Raw genomic sequence first — 27,593 nt, 5'->3', positions numbered from 1 at the left:
CTATGTGGTGGCTACCTAAAAACTGAAAAATACTCTCCCCTGGTGCATACTGAACCTAAAGCATGCCCATCGTTATTACATGAAATATCAACATATATGTTTTGCAACAGGTTGCTTGCAAAGACCTAAAGTCTCATGATGTAAAACAATGAAAACTGTCCAAATAAGCATCTTTTTTACACCAAGTTTCATGCCCCACAACAAGTAGCTGCCTAAGCCACGAGAATCTTCTGTGGAAATGATAGCTCCCTGCTATTGCCACATGTAATCAGCACCACTGACCTCTACTGACAAGCCTTTCTATGTACAATCTCCTCTTAGCCAGTGGCCATTCTCAACTATACCTCAACATTTGAATACTCTAGATTTCAGTAAGAAATGGTTTCTGTGTTCTATGTAGGGGCTATTGAATATTGTTTGCTTCTTGGACCACGTGTGCATTTTTCCTACAGAATCCCAAGGTTTAAAAATAGGGTGCAAAATCATGAACTTCTTCCTTCTAAGGCTTCTCTCTTATGTTGACAATTCAGTAGCCTCTTCTTACTCTTTACACAGAGTAGGTATCACCAAGTTTCTTCAGAGTCAGTCAGTCAACAAATATCTACTGAGTGCCACTATGTGTCAGGCACAATTTCTACATGGAGAATCAGGACCTCTGCCCCCAAGTAGTTTATATTTTAAAGGCATGAGGTTTGAGTGGCAAAGGGGCAATCACAGTCCCTCATTTTGAGTTTATTCAGTCTCCTCTTTGGGCTATTGGGCAGCAAGCTTCTAAGCTACTGCAAACTCTTCGAAAGACTAGTGACCTTCCTAGTCTTTCAAAGATTGGTCTACTCCTCGAAATGACTCTCCTTTCTTGTCCTGGGGCTAACAAGGAACGCCAGGTTCACTATCATTAAGCGATAAATAGAAATTGTCAGTCTCTTGGGTGTATTGATGACAAGCTGTATCTTAAGTGAAGTTGAATGCTCATCAGCTCCTAAAATATTTGCCCAGAGGGGCAGTTTTAAACTCTCCTAAATCCACTTAAGAAGGCCAGAGGTCACAGCTCTGAATTCTAACTAAGCAGGGTGTTTTTATTACCCTAAATCCCTGGAATATACCAGTGGTATCTCCTTACACAAATATTGGAATTATTGCCCTGATCTGTTGAAGCAACATTAAATGCATATGATTTCAAAAAATAAAAAGCAAACCAATCTAACCAAATAAACAAGCAAAAAAAATTTTAAATGGGTTTGGGACTGGGTGAGAAATTATACAGTCCACTTTTTATGTTATCTTTGCAACTATTTTTCCATAAATCTAAAACTGTTCTTAAATTAAAAGTTTATTTAAAAAATGGTTCCTGTCAAAAAAGATAGAAGAAAGTTGCAGATGTCATTTGTCTCCCTTTTTAGTTTTTTTTGTTGCTTTAGATCCTTTTCTTACTATGAAGCCATTGGGTAGGAACCTAAAATCCTGTTCATTGTATAAACTGCATTATGTTTCTTCTTTTTCTTTTTAAAACCTCTTGCTTGATTTGCCAAGAGTCAAGCAGATACAAAAAAGTCATTCTAACTTTCATACCAGATTAAAGAAAGACTTAAGTGCATTGACATAATGCATTGTCCCTCATATATAATCATAAGGCTGACATTCTGCCAATAGCACTCAGCTTAGAGCTGAGCGGTGGTGACAGGCTGATGCTGAGCTCTCCACAAAGAGCCAGAAAACATGTTCAGTGGAAGATGGGCCTGAAGCTTGGCTGTGAGTGGGACTGGGGCTAAACCTGAATCTGGTACATCTAGATGAGAGTCAAAATAGTATGAGGCAAACTAAGCACAAGGTATGAAATTCTTCCTGCCTTTGGCCAGAATGTTTACCAGGAACTGAGCTAGGACTAAGCGTGCCAACAGTGGTCCAACAGAGTAGTCTTTAACCCAGTGGTTTCAAAAGTGGTGTATGCGCACCCTTAGGGGTCTGCAGAAAAATTTCTTGGGGTTAAAGGAAGAAAACATTAGAACTTGTATGTATTTTTATCTAAAAAGAAATCCATTAAAATTTACTGATATTTAATATATACGGGTTGACGCTGGCACCTCACTAGATCTTTTCAGGCGATCTTCGGTAGAGGGGAACATTGTTTCCTCACAACTTGCTTCTATCAGAAGGTACTTTCTTAGGCAAATTCTTAGTCTCTCCACCCCTCCGACCCGATGCTGTCAGTGTTACCTGAACGGTCTTCTCCTGGGGAGGCCTGCCCCAGTCTTCATTGGCTCCTCCAGATCTATTCTTTTCACCCCTTCACACTCTCCTCTGTGCCCTGAAAGACTGACTTCAATGGGCTACACCCAAGGGCTCCTTTGATGCTCAGCTTCTGGTTGGTGACATTTTCTGTGATAACCAGTGGCTATACTGCCCAATAGACACTTGCAAAAATATAAATCACCAGTTCCTTCATGGTAGAGGTGGTGTTTTAACAATGAACAAAATAGTAATTACGTTTTCAAAAAAGCTCATGCTACAGAGGGCACATTTTGAAAAGGAATTTTTGGAATGATTTCTACTATAATTTTTTTTGTAGCTTAAATAATGTAAATAAATCTGTCATCTTTAAAACTACTTCTCATATCCTCATACCTAGAAAAGTTAAAAATAGAATTTTCTGACTTGCTTAAAAATATCTCAGCGAGTTTGAAGTGCATTTGTCAAAATTAGAATAATTAGTCTTTTGATTGTTTTGTAAGAACCACTAATTGACATCAGGGAAGATGGAAATTTAAATTTATTTTATTATTATATTTTTATTAAATTATTAATTAATTAATTTATTTATTTATTTATTTTTGGCTGTGTTGGGTCTTCGTTTCTGTGCGAGGGCTTTCTCTAGTTGCGGCAAGCGGGGGCCACTCTTCATCGCAGTGCGTGGGCCTCTCACTATCGCGGCCTCTCTTGTTGCGGAGCACAGGCTCCAGACGCACAGGCTCAGTAGTTGTGGCTCATGGGCCCAGTTGCTCCGCGGCATGCGGGATCTTCCCAGACCAGGGCTTGAACCCGTGTCCCCTGCATTGGCAGGCAGATTCTCAACCACTGCGCCACCAGGGAAGCCCGGAAATTTAAATTTAGAAGTCAAATTTCAACAAAATCTTTGTGTGAATTTGTGAACAAAATTGAAAACTATCATAATTTTTTTTAGTGCAGCCAAACGTATATTTCTTCCATTTGGCTCTACCTCTGATTGTGAGAGGTCTTTTTCAGATGTGATAGCCATTAAACATAAGTATTAAAATAAACTGAACTTCTAGACAGATCTTTTAATTGCTTCGACAACAAGTTTTAAACCAAGATTTTCAAAAATATAAGTTTTGGTAATACAATATAAAATAATTTAAGATGGAAAGAACCTAGTTCTCTTAATCACTGTGTGGTATGTCACTCATAAACCTACAGTAATGTGTTACATGAACAAAAATAAGCTTTAGTATATTAAGGCACTGAGATTTTAGTGTTAGTTACAGCAGCTATCCTATCTAGATAAGAACGGAAATTGGTACTTTGACATGTGCTGCTGTTGTAACAAAACCCCAAAATAAGTGGCATTGATTTAGTGACTGGCCAGCAGAAAGTGAAGATATACTATAGTAGCCTGGATGTCTGGAGAGTTCTGCCATGCCTCAGCACATTTTCAGTAAGGCTGTCATGGGAGAACTTGGAAGGCTGACCACAAATTACTGAGACTGTAGGGAAAGTGGTTGGAACTTTCAATGCAATACTGTGTTGGCCAATTATCTAAGCAAGAAAGACATGCACTCAGGTGAGTTTGGCCTGATTTTCAGGCAGAGAACGGCAGGAGTAGAAAGTTCAGGGATCAAAGGCCTTCCATGGTTGAAAAGCTGATAGCTTTGGGACCTGAAGTAAAAAATGACCCCGAATGACAAAAGGCCAATGAGATTTTGCAAACAACTCAGCCCTTCAGTAAATATCAGATTAAGAGAGGGTCTTTTCCACCATAGCATGTTGCTGCTGATTGCCTCAAGGTACCTGCCCTTAAACTGAAGGAAAAACATGGGGACCAGGAAACCAAGAATAAGGCAAGTTTAATAACTATGTCTAGTAAAAAAAAAAACACTTGGCACATGGAACTAACTGGAAGCAAATAGATAGGAAACTTACCAAAAATTTTTTTTGAAGAAATTGTAGAACAAGGAAACCTTGAGCTAGGGCTAAAAAAAGGTCTTTAAAACCACCCTTAGACAAGAAGAGAGATATGAAAGCCCCACAATCGATGAGGAGGGGACATTCCTCAACAACCATCTCAGATATTTCTGAGGAGGATGATGGTTAAGGAAGAAGCTCTCAGAGAGAGGAGCCAAGGGCCACAGAAAGCAGAATCTGGGACAGAACAAGAAACTATCTGCGTCTTGGGCAGTCACTCTTCACAGTGCCTACCCAGAAGGATGAATCATTTCTATGGGTCATTGACTGCTGTGTGTATCCTATTCCTCCCTTTTCTGACTGGAAGCTTGAATTGCAGTTACACTGGGGCAAGGACATAGCTCACTGGACCCAGGGAAGGCTACATAATTTGCAGAGCCCAGTGCAAAATAAAAATATGGGGTCACAGGGAAAAGTTGCTATCAAGAGTTCTAAAATATAAAACCTTATCCTTTCTTTTACAGCATGTTTTGACTTATGGTCTTTTGTATTTGCTCCTTAATGTCATTCTAAATAAGTATTTAATTTCATTTTACTATTCATCTCTATATTGTACAAGGCCAATTTTAAATGCAAATATGAGAGCATTTAACTCATGTGGAATTACCGAAATTACACAACTCTTGTTTTGCAGTGTGAACATGCATATGCATTTTGTTCTTGCCAGAACAGTGGAAATGCTTCACACTACGAATTCAACTGTTTTTATTTTGCTTATCCACGTGTACACATTCTTTCAATACTGTCTACCTTTGGCTTACTGGTGAGTAAGGAAGGAATGAAAGAAGGAACTATGGTTTGCTCCATCTTTCCCTTTCCTTCTATGACATCATTTTTGTATAAGTGGTTGCCTAATATAGGGGAAAATAGCACAAGACAAAAGGATATACTAATAATGTTCCTTGGTCTTTCATATTTCTTAAAATGCCGTTGCCTTCTTTCTGTGTTCAAAGCAAGTTATTGGTTCAATCAAAGCATGGTCTCTTAGTGACTGGTTGGGGCCTTCAGTGAACTCACTTAGGGAGAGGATGAGTAAGCTCTTTGTGTGGGGAAAAGAAGAAAATGAATTTTTTGTTAAATAAGGAGATACACTATTGTACTCAACAAAACCTATTTCTTTTTTCCTTCAGGGCACACAGTTAGACTACATTTCCTAGCCTCCCTTGTAGTTAGGTGTACCATTGAATACTTGAGATCTGTCCAACGGAATGTGGGCAGAGGGATGCAGAGATGCCCAACAGTTCTGTGCCTGGCCCATAGAAACTTTCTCACGATCCTCTGCTCTCTTCCTTCCCTTGGTTGCTAGGGAAAAGTAGAGGAGTCAGCAGAGGCCTCCAATCACCCAAGAGGATGATTGAGCAAATTTGGAAAGGTCCTGAATCTCACCAAATGCTTTGAGCAACAGATGAACTTCTAACGTGTTAAGCCTCTGAGATATTTGGGCTTGTTTATTATGTTAGCCTCTTCTGAATAGAAGAAACTTCTACTCTCATCATAAGCTATTTTTAACAGGGACTTATCATCATGGAGGTTTAAGTGACAATAAGAGAAATCAGGTTGTCAGCTGACCTTGGAGTCTGGATAGATACATGGGTCTATTCAGGGATGTGAAAGAGATTTTGATGGTGTGGAATCATTGGGTGCAGGAAGCCACTGGCTGATTACAAAATCTGGGACTAGAACTAACCACGGACGTGCATGTTAAATAGTTATCCTTTTAAAGCTGGTAGACCAGGGTGGAGGGGGATGAAGGGTAGGGTTAAGAAGATTTTTTAAAAAATCCATGTTATATATATTTTCTGAGAGGCCTTCAGTGACACTTAAGCAGCACCTCTCTACGCCCACTTCTTTAATTCTTACTATGACACCTGTTTATTTCCTTCATGACATGTAATACAGATTTTAATTATACATTTATTTGCTGAATTCTTCATTGTCTGTTTCATCCAGTATAATGTGTTTCATAAGGTCAACTTTGTCATTTTTATCAATTCCTGTGTCTAATAGAGTGTTTGTCACTGAACCAGTGAATAAATAAATACTTATACGAATATATGCCACAACAATACTCACTCATTGGGACATTTAACACTTTAGACCCTTTTCACTTGGTTCCTGCCATGTCCCCTGGTACCACGGTGAATGTCTCTCCTATGTCTGAGCTCAGTGTTGCTTGATTGGGTCCCTGATTCATGCTCTTGGGCCTCTACAATATTGCCCACCTCACTGCTTAGACCTCTACCATTTGCCTGCCGTTATGACCTTTGCCCAACACCTGCCCTGCCTCTGCTTAGATAGATCCCCTAGGCCTTCTTCCCTTGATTTGGATGCTTTGTCCTTAGTACTTGTGCCCATCTTCTCATTCCTGACCTATCTTCAGACTCACGATTTTGTGTGTTTGCTACCAGTATAACTGACACTTGCTTTAGACCCAGGATCATGTATCTTATTGCTGCCATTCTGAATCCAAGAGCTCCCAGACAGCAGCTGCCTCTGAGCCCTCTCTCTCTAAATTTCCCTTAGCATTCAACACAGAACAGCTTATTCGGACTCAGCTCACCAAATATCCTGAACTAATGTGGTTCATGTCAAACGTGTACACTTTTTAAAATAAAATGGGACTGTTTAAATAAAAGGGGAAAGGATTTAATTCAAAACTAAGTAGTGCTGGGAAAAAAATGTTGATACTTTTAATCTGACAATCTTAAAGAAGGGCTTGGGAGGTCAGGGATTGTGTGTGTACTACCTTAAATGTGCTATGCACATAGCAAGTACTCGATAAATATTTTCTTATGGATTGCTTGGTTATTATGACTAAAACTTCATAATTTTGACTGATATTGATGTAGTAGAACATGCCACAACGTGTTCCTGGTCCCAGTCCTCTTTAGTAGCCTTGGCTCGCGATCCAAATGATTATGTTCTAAGGTCTCTCACTGTCACATTTCATCACAGTAGTGACAGCATTGAAATGGCTGAGTGGATGTAGAGACTGTTCATAAAATCATTTCAAGTAAAGGGGTTCAAGATCCTTCCAGCTGTTATTCAAATCTATATCATTATTTACTATAGAACATAAAACACAAGGTGTCATATGTTTCCTCCCTCATTGAACTAATACCAGCCAAGCCATGTACAATACAGTTGATCACTTAGAATTTGTTTCTTCAAGCATCCTATTCTTTCACTAGATTGTGGATAATCAGAATTGACAGTCTCATGGACTTTAAGGGAATTAAATGCAATAAGCTAAAGCTTTGGTGCTTTGCAATGAATAGGCCACAGGCAGTGGGTGCAGAAAACTGGGAAGTTATTATGTATCTGTTTTGAGGTAAACACTTTGCTGCTGCTGCCAGTCTGTAACTTTTTATTATATTAAAAAAAAAAAGTAAGCCCAATGGGTTGCCATGGAAATACTTATGATGTCACAGAGGATGATGACTTCTCGTAATCTACAAGCAGCAAGAGCAGATGTGCTTGTAAGAAACAAAGATCTTGTTTTCATACAAATGTTCTCAAAATAAAACACAAAGGAAGAAAAATACCCAGAGCGCATAATGCAAAGGAAAAGAATTGCTTCTAAATAGAATGTTTTACAAAGTTTTCATAAAGCTTCAGCTGCTCCTCAAAGCACACCAGCTTGAACATGGATAGCAGACGTGAAATTACAGTACTCACGAAATTAGTATTCAAGTTGCACAATCTCTCCTTTCAAAGCCTTCAAGCATACTTTATGCATGCACAATTACAGAAGCAGGTAATGAGGGAGATTCTGATTTTCCCCCTAGTGTTGTTATTGTACTTAGCCAGATAAGTCTCTATAAAAATTGCTTTGTTAAGGGCTTCCCTGGTGGCACAGTGGTTGAGAATCTGCCTGCCAATGCAGGGGACACAGGTTCGAGCCCTGGTCTGGGAAGATCCCACATGCCGCGGAGCAACTGGGCCCGTGAGCCACAACTACTGAGCCTGCGCGTCTGGAGCCTGTGCTCCGCAACAAGAGAGGCTGCGATAGTGAGAGGCCCGCGCACCGCGATGAAGAGTGGCCCCCGCTCGCCGCAACTAGAGAAAGCCCTCGCACAGAAACGAAGACCCAACACAGCCAAAAATAAATAAATAGATAAATAAATTTATAAAAAAAAAAAAAAAAAAAAAAAAAAAAATTGCTTTGTTAAAAATAAAACTAAGCAATATTTATTAGTTCTATTGAAAAGATCTTCTGGCTCTTATTATAAAATATATTGAATAATTTTTCTAAGACACATTATTCTGTCTATGGAGGTGGGTAGCAACATATCAACTTTTAGTAAAGAATCAAAGCTCAGTAACAATTAATAATCTGCAGGCTATAGTAATTTTTACAATTTTATTATTTCACATCACAATTAATTTCATTTCAATTATTAGAGATTTTTAAAAAGGATATTCAACGTTTATGGCTATGACCTCCTAAAATACATAGATAGGATAAATAATATATCAAATGAATGAGTTGTGTCAAAATATATTACACTGCTTTCATTATGTCACTTTGAATTTAATCCTATACCTTGGTAGACATTGAGACCCTCCCAAGTTAGTTAATTCTTCAGATTCTCAAATCAGACTCCCACAGTGACCTCAAATATTTCTTAGAATTAATCAAAGTTTAAATAATAAAAATGAATTAATTATGATAAAGTTCTCACTTCTTGCAATAAAAAAAACTCCTCATCCAACTTGCAACATGGATTTGCCAATAAAAATTTTAATTCTTATATAGCTAAATGAGAGATATGAGCTGAGTGGAAAGGAGAAAAACAAACAATTTTGACAATTCCTAAAATATATTGCTCCTAAATAAATCTACTGTAAAACAATCTTTTAAATGAAAACATAAAAGATAAGACTAAGATACACTGAGCTATAAATCTGCATTACTATTAAGTGGTAGCAAATACAGTTAATTTTACTTTCAGTTTAATGTCCAAAGTAACTTTTTATTTTCATTAAAATGAAAATTAAATGTGTCAGTTTTATTGAGAAATAAAAATACTAGAACTACATAAAAGAAAAATAAATAAAAATTAAAGATTAAAAATTGAAAGTTCACCATGTTCTCTAGCCTGAGTTAAAAGAAATTGAGAATAAGTAACAGGTGTTTCTGAAAGCTAGACTTTAATCCTAGTTTTAGTTCTGTGGTCATAGTGAAGTCATGCACTATTTTAAGACATAAGTTCACTTTTTAAAAAGTATATAATATGAATACAGTACTCTAAATCAACACCAATGTTTGAGGTGTACAGTGTTAACTGAAATACTGTGATAATATAACCTCTAAAAAAGAGGACTAGTGAGAACTGAAATAATATGATAATATAACTTCTGAAAAAGAGGACTAAAAACACTTAAGAGGCTTTTTATAAACTCTGCAAAGATTTAGGAGAGACCAAAGAGATGTTTATGTAATAACTGCAAAAGGCAATAATAGCTTGGTTGATTTAGCCAAAGTTCAAAGGCCTAAATTTTTAAAAAGGCATAGATATTTGAAAATAGAAAAAAAAAAGGAAGTTGCGTTAAAAGTGCTTTTTAATGAACGAATGACTAGGAAGCATTGGAGTATTTTATACTACTTTATTGATGAAGGATTCCATCTCTATGATAATTTTTTTTAACAAAGATAGTAGCAAATCTGTGTAAATCACGGTATTAAGAAATAAGGATGTTAGAGAGAAATGACCCAGTCTTTCTCTAAAATTGTTCTAATGTAGTAAGGGAGATAGGATACTCATGCATGAAAAAATATATTTTATTATGAGTTAAATGATAACATTATTGATGTCAATAGTAGATAGTAGATGCTAAGTAGGTTAACCTAAGTGAAATTACAAAGCATGTATTTTTAATGTATGTAATGTATAATCTATGGTAACATAGATCAGGGGCACAAATAAAAAACATGATTTAATGATTCAGTATAACTAAAGTGGCTTATGAATAAGGTGCGATTGAATACGTTGTCTTTTCATATACAAAATTTTTTGTCTATAGATTTTTTTGTAACTTTGATTTCATTAAAAATGCTTAAGTCAAAATTTTTCATTTGAAAGACCCCCCAACAAGGGAAAATGAACAAAAACTGGACAGTTTTTAGTCTTTGCAAGAGATAATTTGCAAATTGTAAACTTGTCATCCTGACATGAGTATGGGTGAGTTTAGCTGTTTGTTGCTAGGTGAGGTTTTTCTACGCAATGACACAGATGCTCTAATTTTCAGTTGACTGAGGTCTGCACAAAAAAATCTGAACCAGACATATTTTATTAGGAGGATGGTGTTTTGAAGAACAAGCATGAGATATGGGTATTCTGACCCATGTGGCATAGAATATGTTTATTTTTCTGATTTTTTCTTTTAAAAAAATGGAAAGATAAAAATATTGGGAAGGAAATCAATAGAAACATAAGGTATAAAGCAATGGTCAGCTTTCGTATCGCTACAATAATTAACTGCACTAACTGCAATCACACTGATTTAAGAATGTCCTTTGCAAAACTGCCATTCAGAATATTTGCTTGCTTAATTAAGTAAAGAAACACGATATAACCCTTACCAGGTAGCAGAGCCAGTCTCAGCCTTGATTTGATCATTTACAAATATTACCTCATTTAATCCTTATTTAAAAAAAAAAAAAGAGTTAAGTTATATTATTACTATCCACTTTTAACAGATGAGGAAATAGAGATTAAGAAACATGCCCAACTGTTAAGTAACACAATAAGTGACAGAGTTGGGATTTGACCCTAGGCCTTCTTGATCATTGTACCACCAATGGCACTTTTGTCGGCATCAGCTGGGTCAAATTCATTTTGAGGCTCTGAGCTGGGAAATTCTGTGTGTTTGGGCTGATGATCTCACAGCTTCCTAGATAATTAGGGCTATGTAACCTATAGTGTGTTTCCTCTTTTGCCCGATTACCATGAATTCAGAAGTAAGCTTTGTGTTCAATTGCAGCATTTTGGAACCAGCATTTCTTGATACTTTTTCTTTCCCCTTTGATTTCTTTTATGTTATATATAGGTCTTCATCTTATTGTTCTCTGGATTTACTTTGAGTTCAAATTCTTTTAGGAAGTATTGGGGGATCAATCAATAATCAACTTCTAACAGTAACCAGAAATCAGTCTTGAACGGAACTGTTTTCCAATTGATAAAACAAAAAACTGTAGAAGACCAGCGGTGGCTACTATGGATCTTTTAAGATAAGGTGTGGCTAAACTAAACTGCAATTTCACCTGAAACCAGTCACCTTAACTGCTTTTAGAATTTAATGAGAAAAGCACACATATTTAGTTAATTTTGGCCTTTTCAAAGCATTCATTCTTTCAGTAGCACGAGAAGCAGCTTTGGTTACTCTATTCCACTCTATTTCATTTTTCAAAAATTGCTAGTTATAACACTCTAAATATACAGCACACTAATAGGTTACAACCTGACATCTGAAAGACACTGTTATAGGAAATATTTTTCAACCTGCTACAACACTTCCAATACTCTGATATTCCTCTAGAATGGAGCGGGAAGCTAAGGGGGTGGGGTGGGTACAGCTTAGAGTTTTCTTACACAATGAAAAGATGTAACTAAATAGGAATATATTAAACGTGTGGATTGCTTAGAAACAGAAAAACATTTGTGAATCACAGTTTTAGACAGTGAGACTGATTTCTTAACATGAGGTAATTCTGAAAAACTGCATAGACTTTTAAATAAATGATTCATATTTTAAATAAATGCTGTAAGCTTTCTACTTTAAGGATTCCTATGGAGAGTCTATTTGTAAGTTGGAATGAATATTTTTAGGAAGTGAAAAGAAACCACTCATTTTAACTTACGTATTTATTTATCATGACCATTGAAGAATGTCTACAGCTCAGTGAAATAGCTTAATCTATATTTCCATAAGCTACATTGACAATCTTTATGCATCAGTTGTATTACCATATATTACTTGTAGACTTAAATACAGACCTCATTGACTTAAAGGTCTCCTATGAAGATGCTCTAATGGGGATTTCTGTGTTTAGTGAAAGTGGGACCATTTCCTTATTTAAAAAAAAAGAATCTTCAATTCTATTTTGGTTACACCTTACATTGGTCTTTGAAGGTGCATTTTAACCTATGGCTATGACTAGAGACATAAGAATATTTTGCTTTTAGCAAGGTTGTTAATTTCTATTTGCTTTTTGGTATTGTCATCTGATTTAAGTTCTCTAACCCTTTTGCCATCAGCTCTCAGTGTATAATGCTTGGCAAAATCTAGTGACTTTGATGAATAAACCAGGCTTCATATGTTCCAGAGACCTTAAGCTGCCTTGTTTTCTTACCCTGATTCTGAAGGAAGTAATGGAGTTCAGTTGGCAGAGAGAAAGCTGAATCTGTCAAAGTTCAGAGGAAAGAATGCTCAAAATGTAAGTGCAAGGGGAAGCAATTGTTAGGAGCTATCATCCCAATTAAGAGCCATCTTATGGCAATAATCTGTAGGAAACTTGCACAGTGTTAAATGTTTGTAAAGGCCTATTACTCCAATCTTTCATCTTGTAATACAATAACTGCTACAATCTCTGGCCACAAAGTAAAGATATAAATAATAACAGGCATATTTAACTTCTGAAGGCCTGATTGCCCGTATGACTCCTGATTAAAGGAGTCTTTTGTATTCTCAGTTCAAATACTACTTGGTATCTCCTGTCCTCTGATTCAATATCCCACTGCCCCATCCCCTCCCAAACCTTTCTTATTATGGTCCTTGGAACTCTTCTCTCAAGCAAAACAAAACAAAAAACAAGCAAATAAGCAAATCCATACTATATTTTCTCACTTATTTAAAAATAATTTATTTCGGGCTTCCCTGGTGGCGCAGTGGTTGAGAGTCTGCCTGCCAATGCAGGGGACACGGGTTCAAGCCCTGGTCCGGGAAGATCCCACATGCCGCGGAGCAACTGGGCCCGTGAGCCACAATTGCTGAACCTGTGCGTCTGGAGCCTGTGCTCCGCAACGAGAGAGGCCGTGACAGTGAGAGGCCTGCGCACCGCGATGAAGAGTGGCCCCCGCTTGCCGCAACTAGAGAAAGCCCTTGCACAGAAACGAAGACCCAACACAGCCATAAAAATAAATAAATTAATTAATTAATTAATTATTGTTAAAAAATAAATAAATAATTTATTTCCTAAATGAAAGAGCTTTTCCTTGGGGCCACTACTCCTCTTTAAGGCAGCGTGAACGTGCTACCTAACATAGAAACCAGGACACTTTTAAGAGTAAAAGATGGCACTATTAATCATTGTGTCAGGACCACAGGTGTAAATTAGGGTTGTTATTGGCAAACCTGATGATATGGTCACCCTAACCATAGTCCTCTCAAGTGAAGGCCACTCATTTTCCTATTATCTACCTAGGTCAGGATTAGAAAATGGGGTCAGCATCCTCCATACAATCCAAAGCCATTTTTAAAGAATATTTACACTTCTGTATGAAACTGCATTTCCTCTGATGCTCCTTCTTTCCTGCTACCTCTTCACTGCCTTTCCTTCTTGTTGTTATTCATCAGCTGCCTCTCAGGGACTCAGTCTTCAAAGACTTCAGCACCTAGTTCAGTATCTTGCTCTATTCTCCCAAAACCCAAGATAATCTCCTGATTATCCTATCACTTTTCTGATAATCCAACCCCTAAAGGCCAGGACTTCTCAACTTCCAGTCTGGATCCTGGTATCTTGTTCTCCATCAGAGATATCAAATATCTCTTCACAGTCCTCTGTACTTATATATGTCTCACTCAGTATTCTCTCTTTTTTTTTAAAACACTGATTATTATTATTATTTATTATTATTATTATTTTTGGCTGTGTTGGGTCTTCGTTTCTGTGCGAGAGCTTTCCCTGGTTGTGGCAAGCGAGGGCCACTCTTCATCGCGGTGCGCGGGCCTCTCACTATCGCGGCCTCTCTTGTTGCGGAGCACAGGCTCCAGACGCGCAGGCTCAGTAATTGTGGCTCACGGGCCCAGCTGCTCCGCAGCATGTGGGATCTTCCCAGACCAGGGCTCGAACCCGTGTCCCCTGCATTGGCAGGCAGATTCTCAACCACTGCGCCACCAGGGAAGCCCAGTATTCTCTCTTATACAAGTTATTCAACCCCACTGGAATCCTAGGTCCATGTATCACTCTACTTTGCCCTATTGGTCAGTACCCAATCTATTAGTATCCTTCTCTGTATAGCTTACTCAATCATTCATTGCTTCAATCTATTTCTTTTTATTAAATTCTACTTCTTTGATCCAGTGTCTTCCAACTCCCTACTTGGTGAAATTTCTACACTGGATACATCTTGTGGTTCATTTTGTTTCCATATTATACCTGGGCTGTGAGCCCAGCTATAGTTACATCATGGAGCATATTGCTGGCTTATTTGTGGTCACCAGCCTCAACTGGTTCCTCTATTCTGCCCATCAATTTTCCATACTTTTTTAGTTAGCCTCTCCCATATCCTTGCAACTATTTCAAGCTTATTCACTCTTTTTAAACTTTGAATCCAGTCACTTTTTCTTTCACTCTCAGTAAATAGCATTGATATCTTCTTCAAACCCTCCCCAACTTCCCATCATGTCAACTAACCAACTTACTTGCATCTGCATCCATCCTTTCTTGCTTCTCTTAAGTACAAGGGGTTATCTCTTTCCTCTCTGGAGCTGATTATTTCACTTGTGCTCTAGATATTTTTTTCCTATCCCCTCAGGGACCTCACTTCTCCAGTTTGCTTCTATCTTCAGTCTCTAAATTGCTATTGACAGTTTCTCATCAGCATTGAGGAATGTCTAAGTCTATACGTAAAGAACAAAACAAAACAAAACAAAACAAAACTTCCCTCATCTCCGCATCCTCCTCCAGCTACTAGCTTCTGCCTTTCCTTTTATAGCCAAACTCATGGACATTTTTGTTCCATACTCACAGCCTCTTCTCCCTCACTTCTTAGCCTCTCAATGCTGGTCTGTTTTTTATTGTCATCACTACAGGCAGCATTTGTTGTGGTTAATTTCATTCTCTCTCTTTCTTAGGTCTCCTGGTTTCCTTCTCCGATCTCTGAATGGTTCCATTTAGACAGCTTATCTCAAAAATGCTGCTGTCCCTCATGAATCTCCATAAGCAAGCTGGCCTGTTTGAGGCTAAATATCCACTGAGGTCCTAAAGCAGGCAAAAGGGTGAGTCCATAATATTCTGAAGGGTCAGGAGAGAAGTCTGGTTAGAGGATAAGGGTCATGTGAACAATAGCAAGACCTTAGGGAGCTTCACTCTTCAGGGTCTGGCCTTTAGCCGTGTGGGACTGCAGAAATTCAAATTCAAAGGTGCACTATTGTTCTTAGAAAGAATAACTAAAAATGTCTAAACTCATAAGACATGGCTATACAAATCCCCAAAACATCATTTATTTGTAAACAAAAACATAATTGCCAAGTCTATTGCTTCCCCACACGAAAAACGACATGGAGAGTGAAAATATTACAAAGTTGCTAATGTTGGGTTTGGAATTGATCAAGGGTTCTGTGTATGTTAATCTGCCCAATGGTACCAGGTCTCAGAGCCTGCAGTGTTCACCTCCACATCAGGAATGACCTCTGAAGGCAATATTCCCAAAGACTTGAGAGTGGGGTACCCCTCTCTAATTCATATCACATTGTGAAGAAAGATAATTCCTGTTTAAATATTTAACTAGTTTTCTGTTAAGCACTCATTCTCTAAAATAAATATTAGGAAATGTTAAATTATTTTTAAGAATATATTATGAATATACCAGACCCCTTGTTCATCTCATTTGTTGGCTATTCCGTAATGTTTGGGGAAGCTCTTCTGGATTAGAGCAGGTTATTCAAAATGCCCTAAAGCAAATTTCCCCCAATAAAAGTATTATTTCTTTTGGAAAAAAAAAACAAAACACCCTGCTATTGAGAGAACAAATATGCAACTTCTACACCTATTAGCAAACTGGGATGGAAAAAACTAATTAAAATAGTATAGTTTTATTCATCTACTCCAATATTCACTGTATTTGTAAATTAAAACTGAGATAAAAATTCTAATCTCACAGGCTTCACTTAATGGGTCCTAGCAAAATGTCCAAACTGACCTTTACTATAAACTGAGAGCTGCTCTCTGCTAAAATAAAACCTGTTTCTTGAAATTCAAAATGTCATTTAAGAATTCCATAACTATTTAAAATTACAATGTTCACAACAGAAAGTCAGTCATTCATTCTTTGCACATATAGGTGAAGTACAAAAGTCTATGAAAGGGAGGAGTTTGACCCTTATGTTTCTTAGAGCAATATATCAGAAATGATCCCCTTTGAAACAAAATGTGCAAATATGCTTGGTGATCCACAATTTAAAGTTCTTGTCTATATCTTTTTACTTAATTCTTTAGAGGGTAGTTATCTTTTAATTCACCTTCAGTGGTTCTCTTGTCATTCGCTTGTTCAGAAGGGCTCAAGGTAGGTACAGATGAATATCTGATGTTAAAGTATTAGATGTCCAATAGGTCGAGTTTCACACACAAATAGGCACTGGATTTGGTAGACTCCTATGCTGATACCACATTTGAATAACCTCCTAAGAACACTGTGGACATTCGGTTTTCCTTTCAAGTGTTTCAATATCAGACAGTATGTCACTAAAAGAGCTGGATTTAACTACAGCAACAGGCTTGTATGTTTGATAAACATATTTGGTTATTAAGGAGACAGTATAGCTTAGTGGTAATTACCATAGGGTTTCTACAACTTAAAACACATCTTTAAATCCAGCTCTGACACTGTGGGACTCTGGACTAGATAATAATGTCTCCAAGCTTCAATTTCTTCATGTGGAAGATGGGGCTAATATTACCTCTCTTTAAAAATGACTGTGCAGGTTATGATGCCTGACATAAAATAAATGCGTATAGTGATGATGATAACAGTACATGCGGCTTTCCTAATCCCACCAATATCTCAACTTTGTTGAAATTAGTTGTATCATCAATCTAAAGTGCTGCATTACATTACACAGTATTCTTTTTATTAGAACCTAAAAGAATTGTATTGCTGTTGAATAATTGCTCAGTTTTTATCTTATGGGTGCTGTGGAGAATGTACCTGAGTAGGGTTTACTTGTTTGCTTTGTTTTGTTTTGTTTTTGAGTTGGCTGCTAGAAAGCTACAAATTTTGTGGCCTGACTTAAAGAAATGTTTAGGTGGGAATCATGATATGTAGTTTTAGTACTATTCTCATTTCAGGTTTTCATTTATGTTTTGCTTTCTTCTTTCACCTCTAAATTTAATTTAATACCATATATGTAAATGTAATTTAATACTATATATAATAATTATATAAATGTAAATACATATCCTTATAAGGTAACTTAAACCAGTCTAGAACAAGGTAGAATATAAATAAAAACATTTATAATAAAAAAATTAAAGTGCTGTAGATTATGCATGAGGATTTACTTCTCAAAAAGAGTACACTTGAAAGACACAGTCTTCCAATGAAGCAGTTTCTGGAATATGGTTTATAGGACTTTTGATGATATCCTTAGTCTACTAAGTGGGACTTCCCTTGGTGTCCAGTACCTCTCCATGATGTCAAGTTTTCAGTGCCTTTATGAAGCTTGAACATAGCTGCTGGGGGAGAGATACTGTTGGTGTTATTCTCATCTTAATATATCATGTCTTGGGACACCTCAGAATGCCAAACTAACCTCTATTTTAAGCTAACCTTTCTTTAAATCACAAGTCATGAAAATTAGGAGAGTTGACCTTTGACTTGACTACCTGTAAATGACCTTTCTTTGATTCATTTCCCTCCTTCCACACCTCATGCCCTCTTTCAGAGTCATCAAGCAGGAAAGGGCTCCCCATTTCTATCCCTGTATGGCTTTTAATTCCCTAGGTTGCCACAATCTGGCTATAAAAAGGAGGAAAGTTGAATCCCTGGATTCTTTCCTTCGCTTTTTTGTTGTTAATGAGTTCTATTTTCTTCAGTCTATATAGGATTGTTTAAATATGTGATTAGACTTTGCTGGACTGTGAAAGAATTTTGGTTTACAAAGAGTTGAGGCTTCTCACAAACACTGGGCATGTAATTCCATGAGCTTTTCACAGGTTTAAAAAAAATCAGGATCACATGCCTGTTGGCACTGGTTTGACTACCAAATATTTCTCTTGAGATGCAACCTGCCATCATTCTGCTTTAGACTATGGGTATCTCCAGCAGAATCCAACCATTGGTGTTACAGATCTTTAAGATAGTTGGCCCTATGTTCACCTCCCAATTCCAAAGTCAAATGATCACTTTTGATTTTCCTTCTACTCCCAGAGAGTGTTTATTATTCTGTACCTAAATTAATGCTCACCAGATAACGTGTTCTCCTTTTACTGTTATCCTCTAATTTGTGAGCTGTGTCTTCAAAAATTTGAATCATCTTTTTTTTTTCTTGTACTAACACTTTCCAATAACCTCATTATACTTTTTGTGTTTGATGATTTCAGGATTTCCTAGAAGAATCTTCTTCCCCATGCCTTTTAGAGTTGTTTTTCGAGCATCATCTATCTGCACTTGACCCAACTCAAAGTTCCTTCATTTTTGCACTAATGGCACTCATTTCCTTAAATGCTGAACACATCTGCATTTTAAAGCAACTATGAAAGATTTCAATGACATCTTTAAAAATATGTGCTTTCATTTTTTTTCCAGAAATCTCTCCAGTCCTCACCCCTTCGGGCTAACTCCCACAACTTATAATTCTCATTTGGGATAGAGATAGCTTATCATCTGCTCTATATCAAAATGTGCTTTCTAGGAGAAATGTGATATTATTCTTTCAAAGTGTGAATTTAAGTCATAATGTTACCTTTTCTAGGGACATGGGTATTTGCACAAGAGCCTTATATAATTGCAAAGTGACACTCTTAAGAACTGTTAAAAGAAACTATTGTTCAAGGTGGATGGAATGAGAAGACCCCTACCATGTGGGACTCGAACGCCAGCTGGACAGACCCCAGACTATCAATGTAGTCATGGAGGCATAGTTAGGAGGTATTAATACACCTTACTTATGAAATGGATGGGGTATCTTAGAATGCTTTCTTTGAAACTATGGTTCCATTTATGACTTCCTTGCTTCTTCATAGTGCCAATCTAGGTCGACAGGAGAAAGTGAGACCATTGTTCCATATCCTGCTTAAAAAGAGAACACCACTTCAAAGAGAACACCACCACCCGACAAAAATAAAAGAAGTAATCAGTTTTAAAACACTGTGCCTATGTGTGCTTGGTAAACTTAACTTTTTCAGGGATTCAAGTTATTTTAGGGCACCTACTCTGGTTGATTATGTTCTATATCTAGCACAATAAAGCCAGCTAAATTAAAAAAATAAGTATATAATCAGTTTCCAAAAATTTCTTCTTTGATACTAGGAAAGTACTGCAATGTTACAAACTGTCTCTTCCTACCCTCTGCTAAAAACAAAACCCAAACTTAAAAACATAAAATTAATTGCTTGAATAAAAAAAAAGGAACTTTTATTCAAATTCTTTTAAAGGGTACTAGGGCTTTTAAATCTAAAACAGATAAAGTATCCGAAGAAAACAAGACTAATACCTTATAACGTATCTTTTAGCTACACTGCCTTTTAAAAATGTTCTTTTGCTAATTGCACTTAGTAGTTATAGAATTAAATCTGTTGCATTCTTTGATAGTCAGTCTGGTTCATGAACTATCAGGTATTAACATGAAATAATCTGTTTATGAAACAGAGGGGTCACATAAATGTATTTTACTCAAAATTATTTTACCCACTTTTACTATTCATACTTATAAAACTTTATATTATCTACCAAGGCATTCATGTTCTTCACGTGGATCATAAGACAGAGTTGACCTGTTAAGGTTATTTGTAACATGACTTATGAGCCAAGATTTGACCAAATTCTTTACGGAATTAGAGTGTATCTTGGATGTCCTATACTTTTTGGCCCTGGAAAATAGTTTTGACACATGGAAGCTAGGTGAGTATGGGACTTGCTCCATATTCCTCCATTCAGTAAAATGTTTACTGAGTACCAACTCCTGCCAAATACTGTGCTAGTTCTGAGAAAACAACAGTTAGCAGGGCAGACATAATCTCTGTCCTTAAAAAAGATGACATTCTAGTGAGGGAGACAGATTTTCTTTTAAAAACTCAACAAATGAATAACATATTTACACACTGCATAATGAAGGAAATGTGCAAGTGCTAAGGTAGGGGTTGGTGCTGGGAAGGAACGGTTTCCGTAGGATGGGACAGAAAGGGGGAGGAAGAACCAGTGATATGACAAATGGTGGGGGTGGGGTATGTTTTCTCCCTGCCTCCTCACCCGGCCCCCAAAGTGAAAATTTAACTCTCCAACTGCATATAGTAGCCAAAGGATATGCTACTGCACTTGCTGGGGATATATTTTTTTATGCATAGTATAACTATAAAAGTGTGGACAGTTATGGCAAAGGCTGGAAGTACAGATATGCTCTGACCACTATAAAAATACTGTTGAGAAAAACTGTTAGCAAAGTGAATTTCTACAGTTTATACAAAGGTTCCTTCCCAAAAGTGGAATTGTGAGTTTCAGAGCCAGGATTATTTGACCACAGAGGATGAAATAGAACCCCTAGTCTTTGTATGTAAACATAATCTTGACTTCTTTGGGGTAAATTGGATATACCATGATCTGCAAATTAGAAAGGAACATAGGACGTTAAGAAGAGGGAAAAGTTTCCCCAAATGGTCTAATTCTCACAAGTGGTCATGAGATCTTTGCCATTCTAAAATCTGGGTGCCATTGCTCCCTGCCCAAGTCCCCCATTTTGGGGGAGACAGGGCCACCAAATGTCAAGTGTCTGAACACTTAGCCACTAGAGGGAGAGAGTGTACCTTTGGTGATTAGGGAGCCAATGAAAGTAACTCATGAAAAGGATAGGCTTTCAAGGGAGCTAAATTAAGCTCTAATCAGCCAGGGGCAAAGACTGTATCAACTGTGCTAGCTTTAGGGAACTTGAGGATGATTCCTTAAGACTTCACAATGGATCCACTCTATTAAAGAATTAAATTGCTTAAACTATCCAGATACTTCATCTTAATTTTGAATATGTTTTAATTCATCTTTTCTAAGAACCTCCATAACTTTGCAGATACTTAAACACTTTGGCTTAGTTTTTAGGGGGGATTTATGGCAATTTAGAGAAGTTATGTTACCCTTTGTATACTGGGAAATTATATATTATGAACATTCCAATTTTCTATGGTAATTTAAGATTAAGATCTTTGCTATCTATTGGGATGATTAGAATGATTTGTGGAGTTCTATGTTTGGTCTTTCCCAAATATGACTTTAGGAAAATTACTTTTATTTGGATAATTGACAGGTTAAAAAACCCCTGCTTTACCAACGTATAACTCACAGGTGTTCTTAAAATCGTCATAAAGTTGTTGCTAGCCTGAGCCCAAATGATTTGCTCTCCAATGAAAGTTGGTTAATCTTGTTTGCAGCACGGCACCAACTATCATTTTCCATAATTTAAAAAACAAGCCTATTGGTACAACTGTTGTTTAATAAATCCAACATAGGAAGTAAACCTTTAAAAAGTAATTCATTAAAAAATTTAAATACAGGATTATACAAGTCATATGATGTTCATGATTTAGTGTCTATTAGTGTGAATAAATTCCTTCCCAGTCCCCAAATCTAAAGACATTATCCAAAATTTCCCAGATATACAGAGTGATGCTTAAGATATAGGTGATGATTTTATTGTCAACGTATCATTTCTCTTTCCTCAGCAGAAAAAAACCTCAGCAACTATTTCTGGGATTCTTGAAAGGAGTAGGAGTACAGTGCCTGTTCCTACTCTTTCAGCATTGATTTTCTTCACAATCTGTGATATGGTTTTTCAGAAATGCTGTTTGGCAGTCCTGATAATTTCATGTGTTTTCAAACTTCAGCCACCCAGACTACACAGTGCAGTATTTTCAGCTCCTTTCATTTTCCTTTTCCCTTTAATTATAGAAGTCTCTATTCCCTCTTTTTGCAAATGTGGTCAAGAAAGATGCTAAATGCGACTGTTTGTAGAAAGAACGTGCATTTGTTTTTCTCATGACGATCCACATAAGTTCTTCCCAAATACAAAAGCTGTGCTATAACTAACTGATGATATTGATGGACAACACTTTACTCCTAATAACTTTTTGGACCCTCCCCCGTTCCTTTGACTTTGGTGGATGTGCCACGTGCCCAGTGGAGAGAAAGCAAGTAGACACTCTAATTTTAAACTTGCACTGTAAAGCACTTTCAAAATAGTAATAGTTGAGCTTCATTTCGGACCTGACTTTCCTTCTCAATCCATTCCCCAGGACCCCTCTCTGCTGATTCGTGTCCTGGTCTATCGGGGGCCGTTTTCTGAAATCGCAAAGCACAGTTTATTGCGAAGCTGAGTGGGTGGGTCCACGCGCACACCCAGACTCCGGCCAGGACGCCGATCCCAAAGCTCCGCGTCGCGCGCCTGGATCGCGGTCCCGCTCCCTTCGTCCGGCCTCACCACAAATCCCAGTTTGAAAGAAAACTTCTCGAGGCCGAAATGAGCCTCCCCTCGCCGTTGCAATTCTTCCTTCCGAGCCGGCAGAAAACGTGAGGTTTACTACGACTCGCGGGGAGTGGATGGGGGCTGCCGCAGCACTCTCGGAAGCGGGTTACCTGGTCCTCCCCCCACCCCGCTTTGGGGGCGGGGTCCGCCGTCTGGGGGCACCGGGTCAGGGGCGGCGCGGGTGGGCGCGAGGGAGGGCGCGCGTCGCGGAGCCGCCGGGGCAGCACTTGTCCTGTAATCGATTGCCGAGCGCGCCGAGCGGCGCAGCGCGCAGACACGCGCACACGCGCCCTCGCCAGCCCGCGCGCACACACATACACACACGCACACACGCACAGGAGCCCAGGGCCCGCACACGCGCGCGCGCGCACGCACGTCCTCCCGCCCGCGCCCCGGGCCCCGCCGCCCGCCCGCCCTCCGCCCGCGGGCGTCTGCGCGAGCCCGGCCGGCGGGGGAGATGTGCTCGGGCTCCGGCGGATCGGTTTCTCGGGGTTTGACCAGCTGTCCCGGGCTAACCCTGCTCCTCGCTGAAGATGGAGGAAGTAAAAACAGGATTACCCTTAGCTACAGATCCACTGCCTTAGTTTCCACCACCAACTGCAGTGCACAAACACACGTTAGGCACAGGAAAGAAAGAAAGAGAGAGGACACACTAACAGTAAACACAAACAAAAGGGTGATGGGATTATTTTACTGCATGCACTGCTGAGGTAAATCTCCGCTTGCCTTTTGCGTGGTGAAGAACAGCTCTTGTTTTGTCTTCTGATTCATAGGTTATATATAAATATGTGTATCTGATTTGCAAAGGGGGGGAGTGTTTTCAAAGTTAAGTGTAATTATATAGTATCTCGTTTTGCACTGTTATGTGATCAAATGACTTGTTGCTATTAACCAGTAATAATAATAATACTATAGATATTTTTCTCTGGGAGGGATGGATTGTGGTTATGATTAGGGTAATGATTTCTGTAAAGGACGCTCAGGGAATCGGGTTGAAGATGATGTCTTCTGCCTTAATTTATCGTCCCCTCCTTGTAATCTGTTTCTGGGATGTTAATCGATTAATCAGTTCTCATCTCTATAGCTGTCATGGATTTGGACTTGTTTTGCTTTGTTTTAACTTGAATTCCAAGAAAGGTTGGGTAGCCTGGAATAAATTACATCTGTCCAGATAGAAGGTAATATCCAGATCCTGTTGGAATTGAACAACAACAACCTGGTATGACATGTAAAAATGCAGCCGTTAAATCACTTTGACAGGTTCTGGTATGGGCAAAAGAGATGGAATTAAGATTTAATTTATTATTATTATCATTTTTTTGCCAAGGGCGAAAAGCAGTCCTGTGAAGTTGGCCTAGGTTCTTTGCTGGGTTCTCCCTGACTGTCCCTCCCCTCTCAACACCCCTCCACCCCCCCGCCTTTTCTTTCAGTTTTCTTGTCTTAGCTTTTGGTCGATTCTTAAGGAACCGGTGGATCAAGTTTTTTCTCTTCTTGTTAATCGCATTGCTGTAGCACTGACTGACCTCTCTCTCTCTCTTTTTTTTCCTCTTTCCTGAAAGTACGTGGTGCCATTCCTGAGTGACTTTTCCTACTAGACCATCCCAAAGGGACGAGGGGGAGGGGTAGAAGGAGGAGGAGGAGGAGAAGGAGAAGGGGGGTGTTCCTTCTCTCTCATTTCTTGGTTTTGTTTATCAGCCGATCTGTTTGCTGGATTTGGGCTCGGAATGACCCACCTGTAAAGTGCTTTTCCTTCCTCCTTGCCTTGAACTCTGCAGGGGGCTTGGCTTGGAAGGGGCAAGGGAGGGAAAGAGAAGGGGGAAACACAAAAAACTTCTTTCTTTCTCTCTCCGTTTATCTTCAGCCCGACATTGTCACCTCCTCTTTGAGGGGTTAGAAGAAGCTGAGATCTCCCGACAGAGCTGGAAATGGTGATGAATCTTTTTTAATCAAAGGACAATTTCTTTTGTATGTACATTTCGTTTCTCTTTCTCCTTTTCTTTCTTTCCTTCTCTGAGGGTTAATAACCATTTCATTGATGGGGCAGACTTCTTTCGCTTCTCCCTGACGTTTCTTTCTTAATATGTGTGTGTTAAATGTGTACATTTTTAAAGAGATAAACTCATTTGTAAAATATCCGAAGAAATTGCTCCCCTTTAAACTTTACGGATGCCTTTCTTTAAAGCCTTATGTAATCATAATTTGAAAGAATTTGATAACAGTACAGCAGGTTGAAATTTAAGTGCTATGTAGTGACTGAGTTGGGAATTTGATCTGATTATTCCATAAAGGAAGAAAGAAAAGTTTCTTTTGGGGGGGGGGTAGGGAGGGTGGTGGTGCAGAAGGGGAGGGGAGGGAGAAGGGAAGTGGTTTTGGAGACAAGAAGTGAAGCTGCCTGTTTTCCAGTAAGTAATGGAGAAATTCCAGGAGCCAGGGCTAAATATACTTGGCGATCAATACAGAAATGGCTCATTGTGAATAATTTAGCTGCTGGTGCAGTGAGAGTTTTGAAACTAAAGGCAAAAAGGACCAGGGCCAAAGGAAAAAAAAAAAAAAAAAAAGTAAAAATCTTCTCAGGACGTGTCAATTCTTTAAACTTTTTTCTTCAAAGAATACAGTTAGCTTATCGATCTTTTCGTTATGTGAAATCAAAGCTAGGGGGTGTCATCTCATACAATTTACTTTTGTTTCTGAGAATTAAGTTCTTGTTTTGTGTCATTGGTGCACGAAAATAATTCCCCAAACTTTGAAAAAGTGATCCCCTTCCCCTCTTCAAAAAGTGTATGAATTTTTCAAAATTGGAGTGTATTAAGTAGGCTCGGCATGGTATCCAACCATGGTCTGGCAGGAAATTAAGGTTACATTGAACAGGTGCTTACACAGAACTTGGGGTTGGCTAAAATGTCAATACAAGCCTGGCAGTTGGGTAACTGCTGCAGAAACCTTCGAGACATACTTGGGCACGAAGTTTTTTTGTTTTGTTTTGTATTTCTTCTGTTTGTTTGTCCTCCCCCCCCCCCTCCCTATTAGAACATGATGAACCAACTTGCAACAATTGTGAATAGAGCTATCTGTATACTCGGGAAGTCCTTGATTGTAGGAAGTAGTGAATGGTAAAATACTTCAATCCCAGTTAAAGCTGGCACTTTGGAGGTGTACCCCCTTCCTATTTTTTTTCTCTAAACCGAGTAAATTCTGATTAAAAGAGTCATTCATTTCTTCCTGCAGCCCATCTCATAGCACACTTATCTTTCCTATCCTATCTCCAGCAGGAATCAGATCATTTGCAGAAAGAGTTCAGTGACTTGCAAATGAGCACATACAGTACACTGTAGTATGTTTCTTGGGCACAGGTTGCAGCAACAGCAACATGGGCTAACTGCTTGGAGCTTCAAATAAGTTAAGCATTTAATGGCAGATACTGAAAGGAATCGTTGTGTTAAGGGTGTAATCTTTTGTATTGCAGCACTGCACTTTGACTATGGAAACAGAGGCTATTGATGGCTATATAACGTGTAAGTATTCATTTTCATTAATCTGTTATTGTTAATAAAATTATGTTTGTTACCTGTATTGTAATTTCTGAATTGGAAGTTTTTATCAAGAACTGTAAACTCTTACCTCCTATCTGTTCACAATTTCACCTGGTAAATGAGTTTGAGAAAATAGCACTGAAGTGAAAGAAGAAGGAACTATAGATATATACCTGCTATATTAAGGATATTATTTAAATCAGTAGTAGCTTAGCAGATCAACACTTTAGGACTTTATTTTTTTCATTTACTTTAAGTCTAGAATAGGTCGGGTTACATATATGTCTACTAATATGGCATGTACTAAATACTTAGTACTCTGTAACCTAATTTTTCAGACACATAATGTGAAAGAGAATTAGCTCACTCAAGTTGACAATTTTTTTTAGCAAACTCTCCTTTCAAACATCTAACTCTCTGATAGCCAGTATTTTGGAAATGCTCATTAAAAATACTGTGTGCTTAAGGATTAAATTAGATGTTAAAAGAAAACATTTTTTTCAACTAGAAGATACTTTAGAAATCAACTACTCCAGTCTCCATTATTTTACAGTTAAGATGAATGTGATAATGAAATTTTGTAATTTTTTTATTGTGGGCTGGTTGTTGCTTTTCGTCATTTCGTTCATTTATTATGTATTTCTAAATAACATTTCCTTATAGTTTCTTTTTAAGGGAAAAATGTATTTCATTAAAATCATATATGCACACCCCTGCATATACGATTACAAAGTTGGTAATTAGATTTTAGATGACAATGAACAGAGACCAAAAGATTTTATTTTGTGAAAACAGGTGACAATGAGCTTTCACCTGAAAGGGAGCACTCCAGTATGGCAATTGACCTCACCTCAAGCACACCCAATGGACAGCATGCCTCACCAAGTCACATGACAAGCAGTAAGTCTTCATTTTATGATTTTTTTTTTCCTATTTCTCTAGCGATAGACTCGAAGTTGTTAGGTCTGTAGGGTCCTCGCACATTGTGGTGTAGCTGCTGCTGTAGATTTTGTTAAAGAAAGAACAACACAGATTTATTCCTGTTCATTTTGGTATCGTAAAACATGAGCCTGCTTACTAGTCTGAACTATCCCAAGGTGGCATTTGGGAGCTGGTGCTTACCTGTATCAGGTAAGAAATGTTAGGCTTTGCTGGTTGTTCTTTTGTCTTGCCAGGTTTATGACTAGATTTGTTTTT

The 27,593-nt window shown here is 38.2% G+C and overlaps 1 protein-coding gene across 7 annotated transcripts in view; it reads left to right on the top strand.

Annotated features, from left to right (window-relative positions):
- The first annotated feature begins 21,903 nt into the window (after window positions 1–21,903).
- IKZF2 (IKAROS family zinc finger 2) overlaps window positions 21,904–27,593 on the top strand; it is a 176,416-nt gene continuing 170,726 nt past the window's right edge. For 3 of the 7 annotated variants that reach the window (XM_036858414.1, XM_036858415.1, XM_036858408.1), the window contains exons 1-4: window positions 21,904–22,910; window positions 24,728–24,794; window positions 26,330–26,378; window positions 27,192–27,296. In XM_036858414.1, coding sequence (XP_036714309.1) covers window positions 24,792–24,794; window positions 26,330–26,378; window positions 27,192–27,296 — 157 coding nt within the window. In that variant the 5' untranslated portion in view covers window positions 21,904–22,910; window positions 24,728–24,791. Of the gene's footprint in view, window positions 22,911–23,409; window positions 23,577–24,727; window positions 24,832–26,329; window positions 26,379–27,191; window positions 27,297–27,593 lie in introns of those variants that run through there. The other 4 variants (XM_036858411.1, XM_036858409.1, XM_036858412.1 and 1 more) reach the window with 4 other exon arrangements.

Source organism: Balaenoptera musculus, chromosome 7 (assembly GCF_009873245.2).
Source record: "Balaenoptera musculus isolate JJ_BM4_2016_0621 chromosome 7, mBalMus1.pri.v3, whole genome shotgun sequence".
Taxonomy (NCBI): Eukaryota; Metazoa; Chordata; class Mammalia; order Artiodactyla; family Balaenopteridae; genus Balaenoptera; species Balaenoptera musculus.
This window is presented reverse-complemented; position numbering and strand designations above follow the sequence as displayed.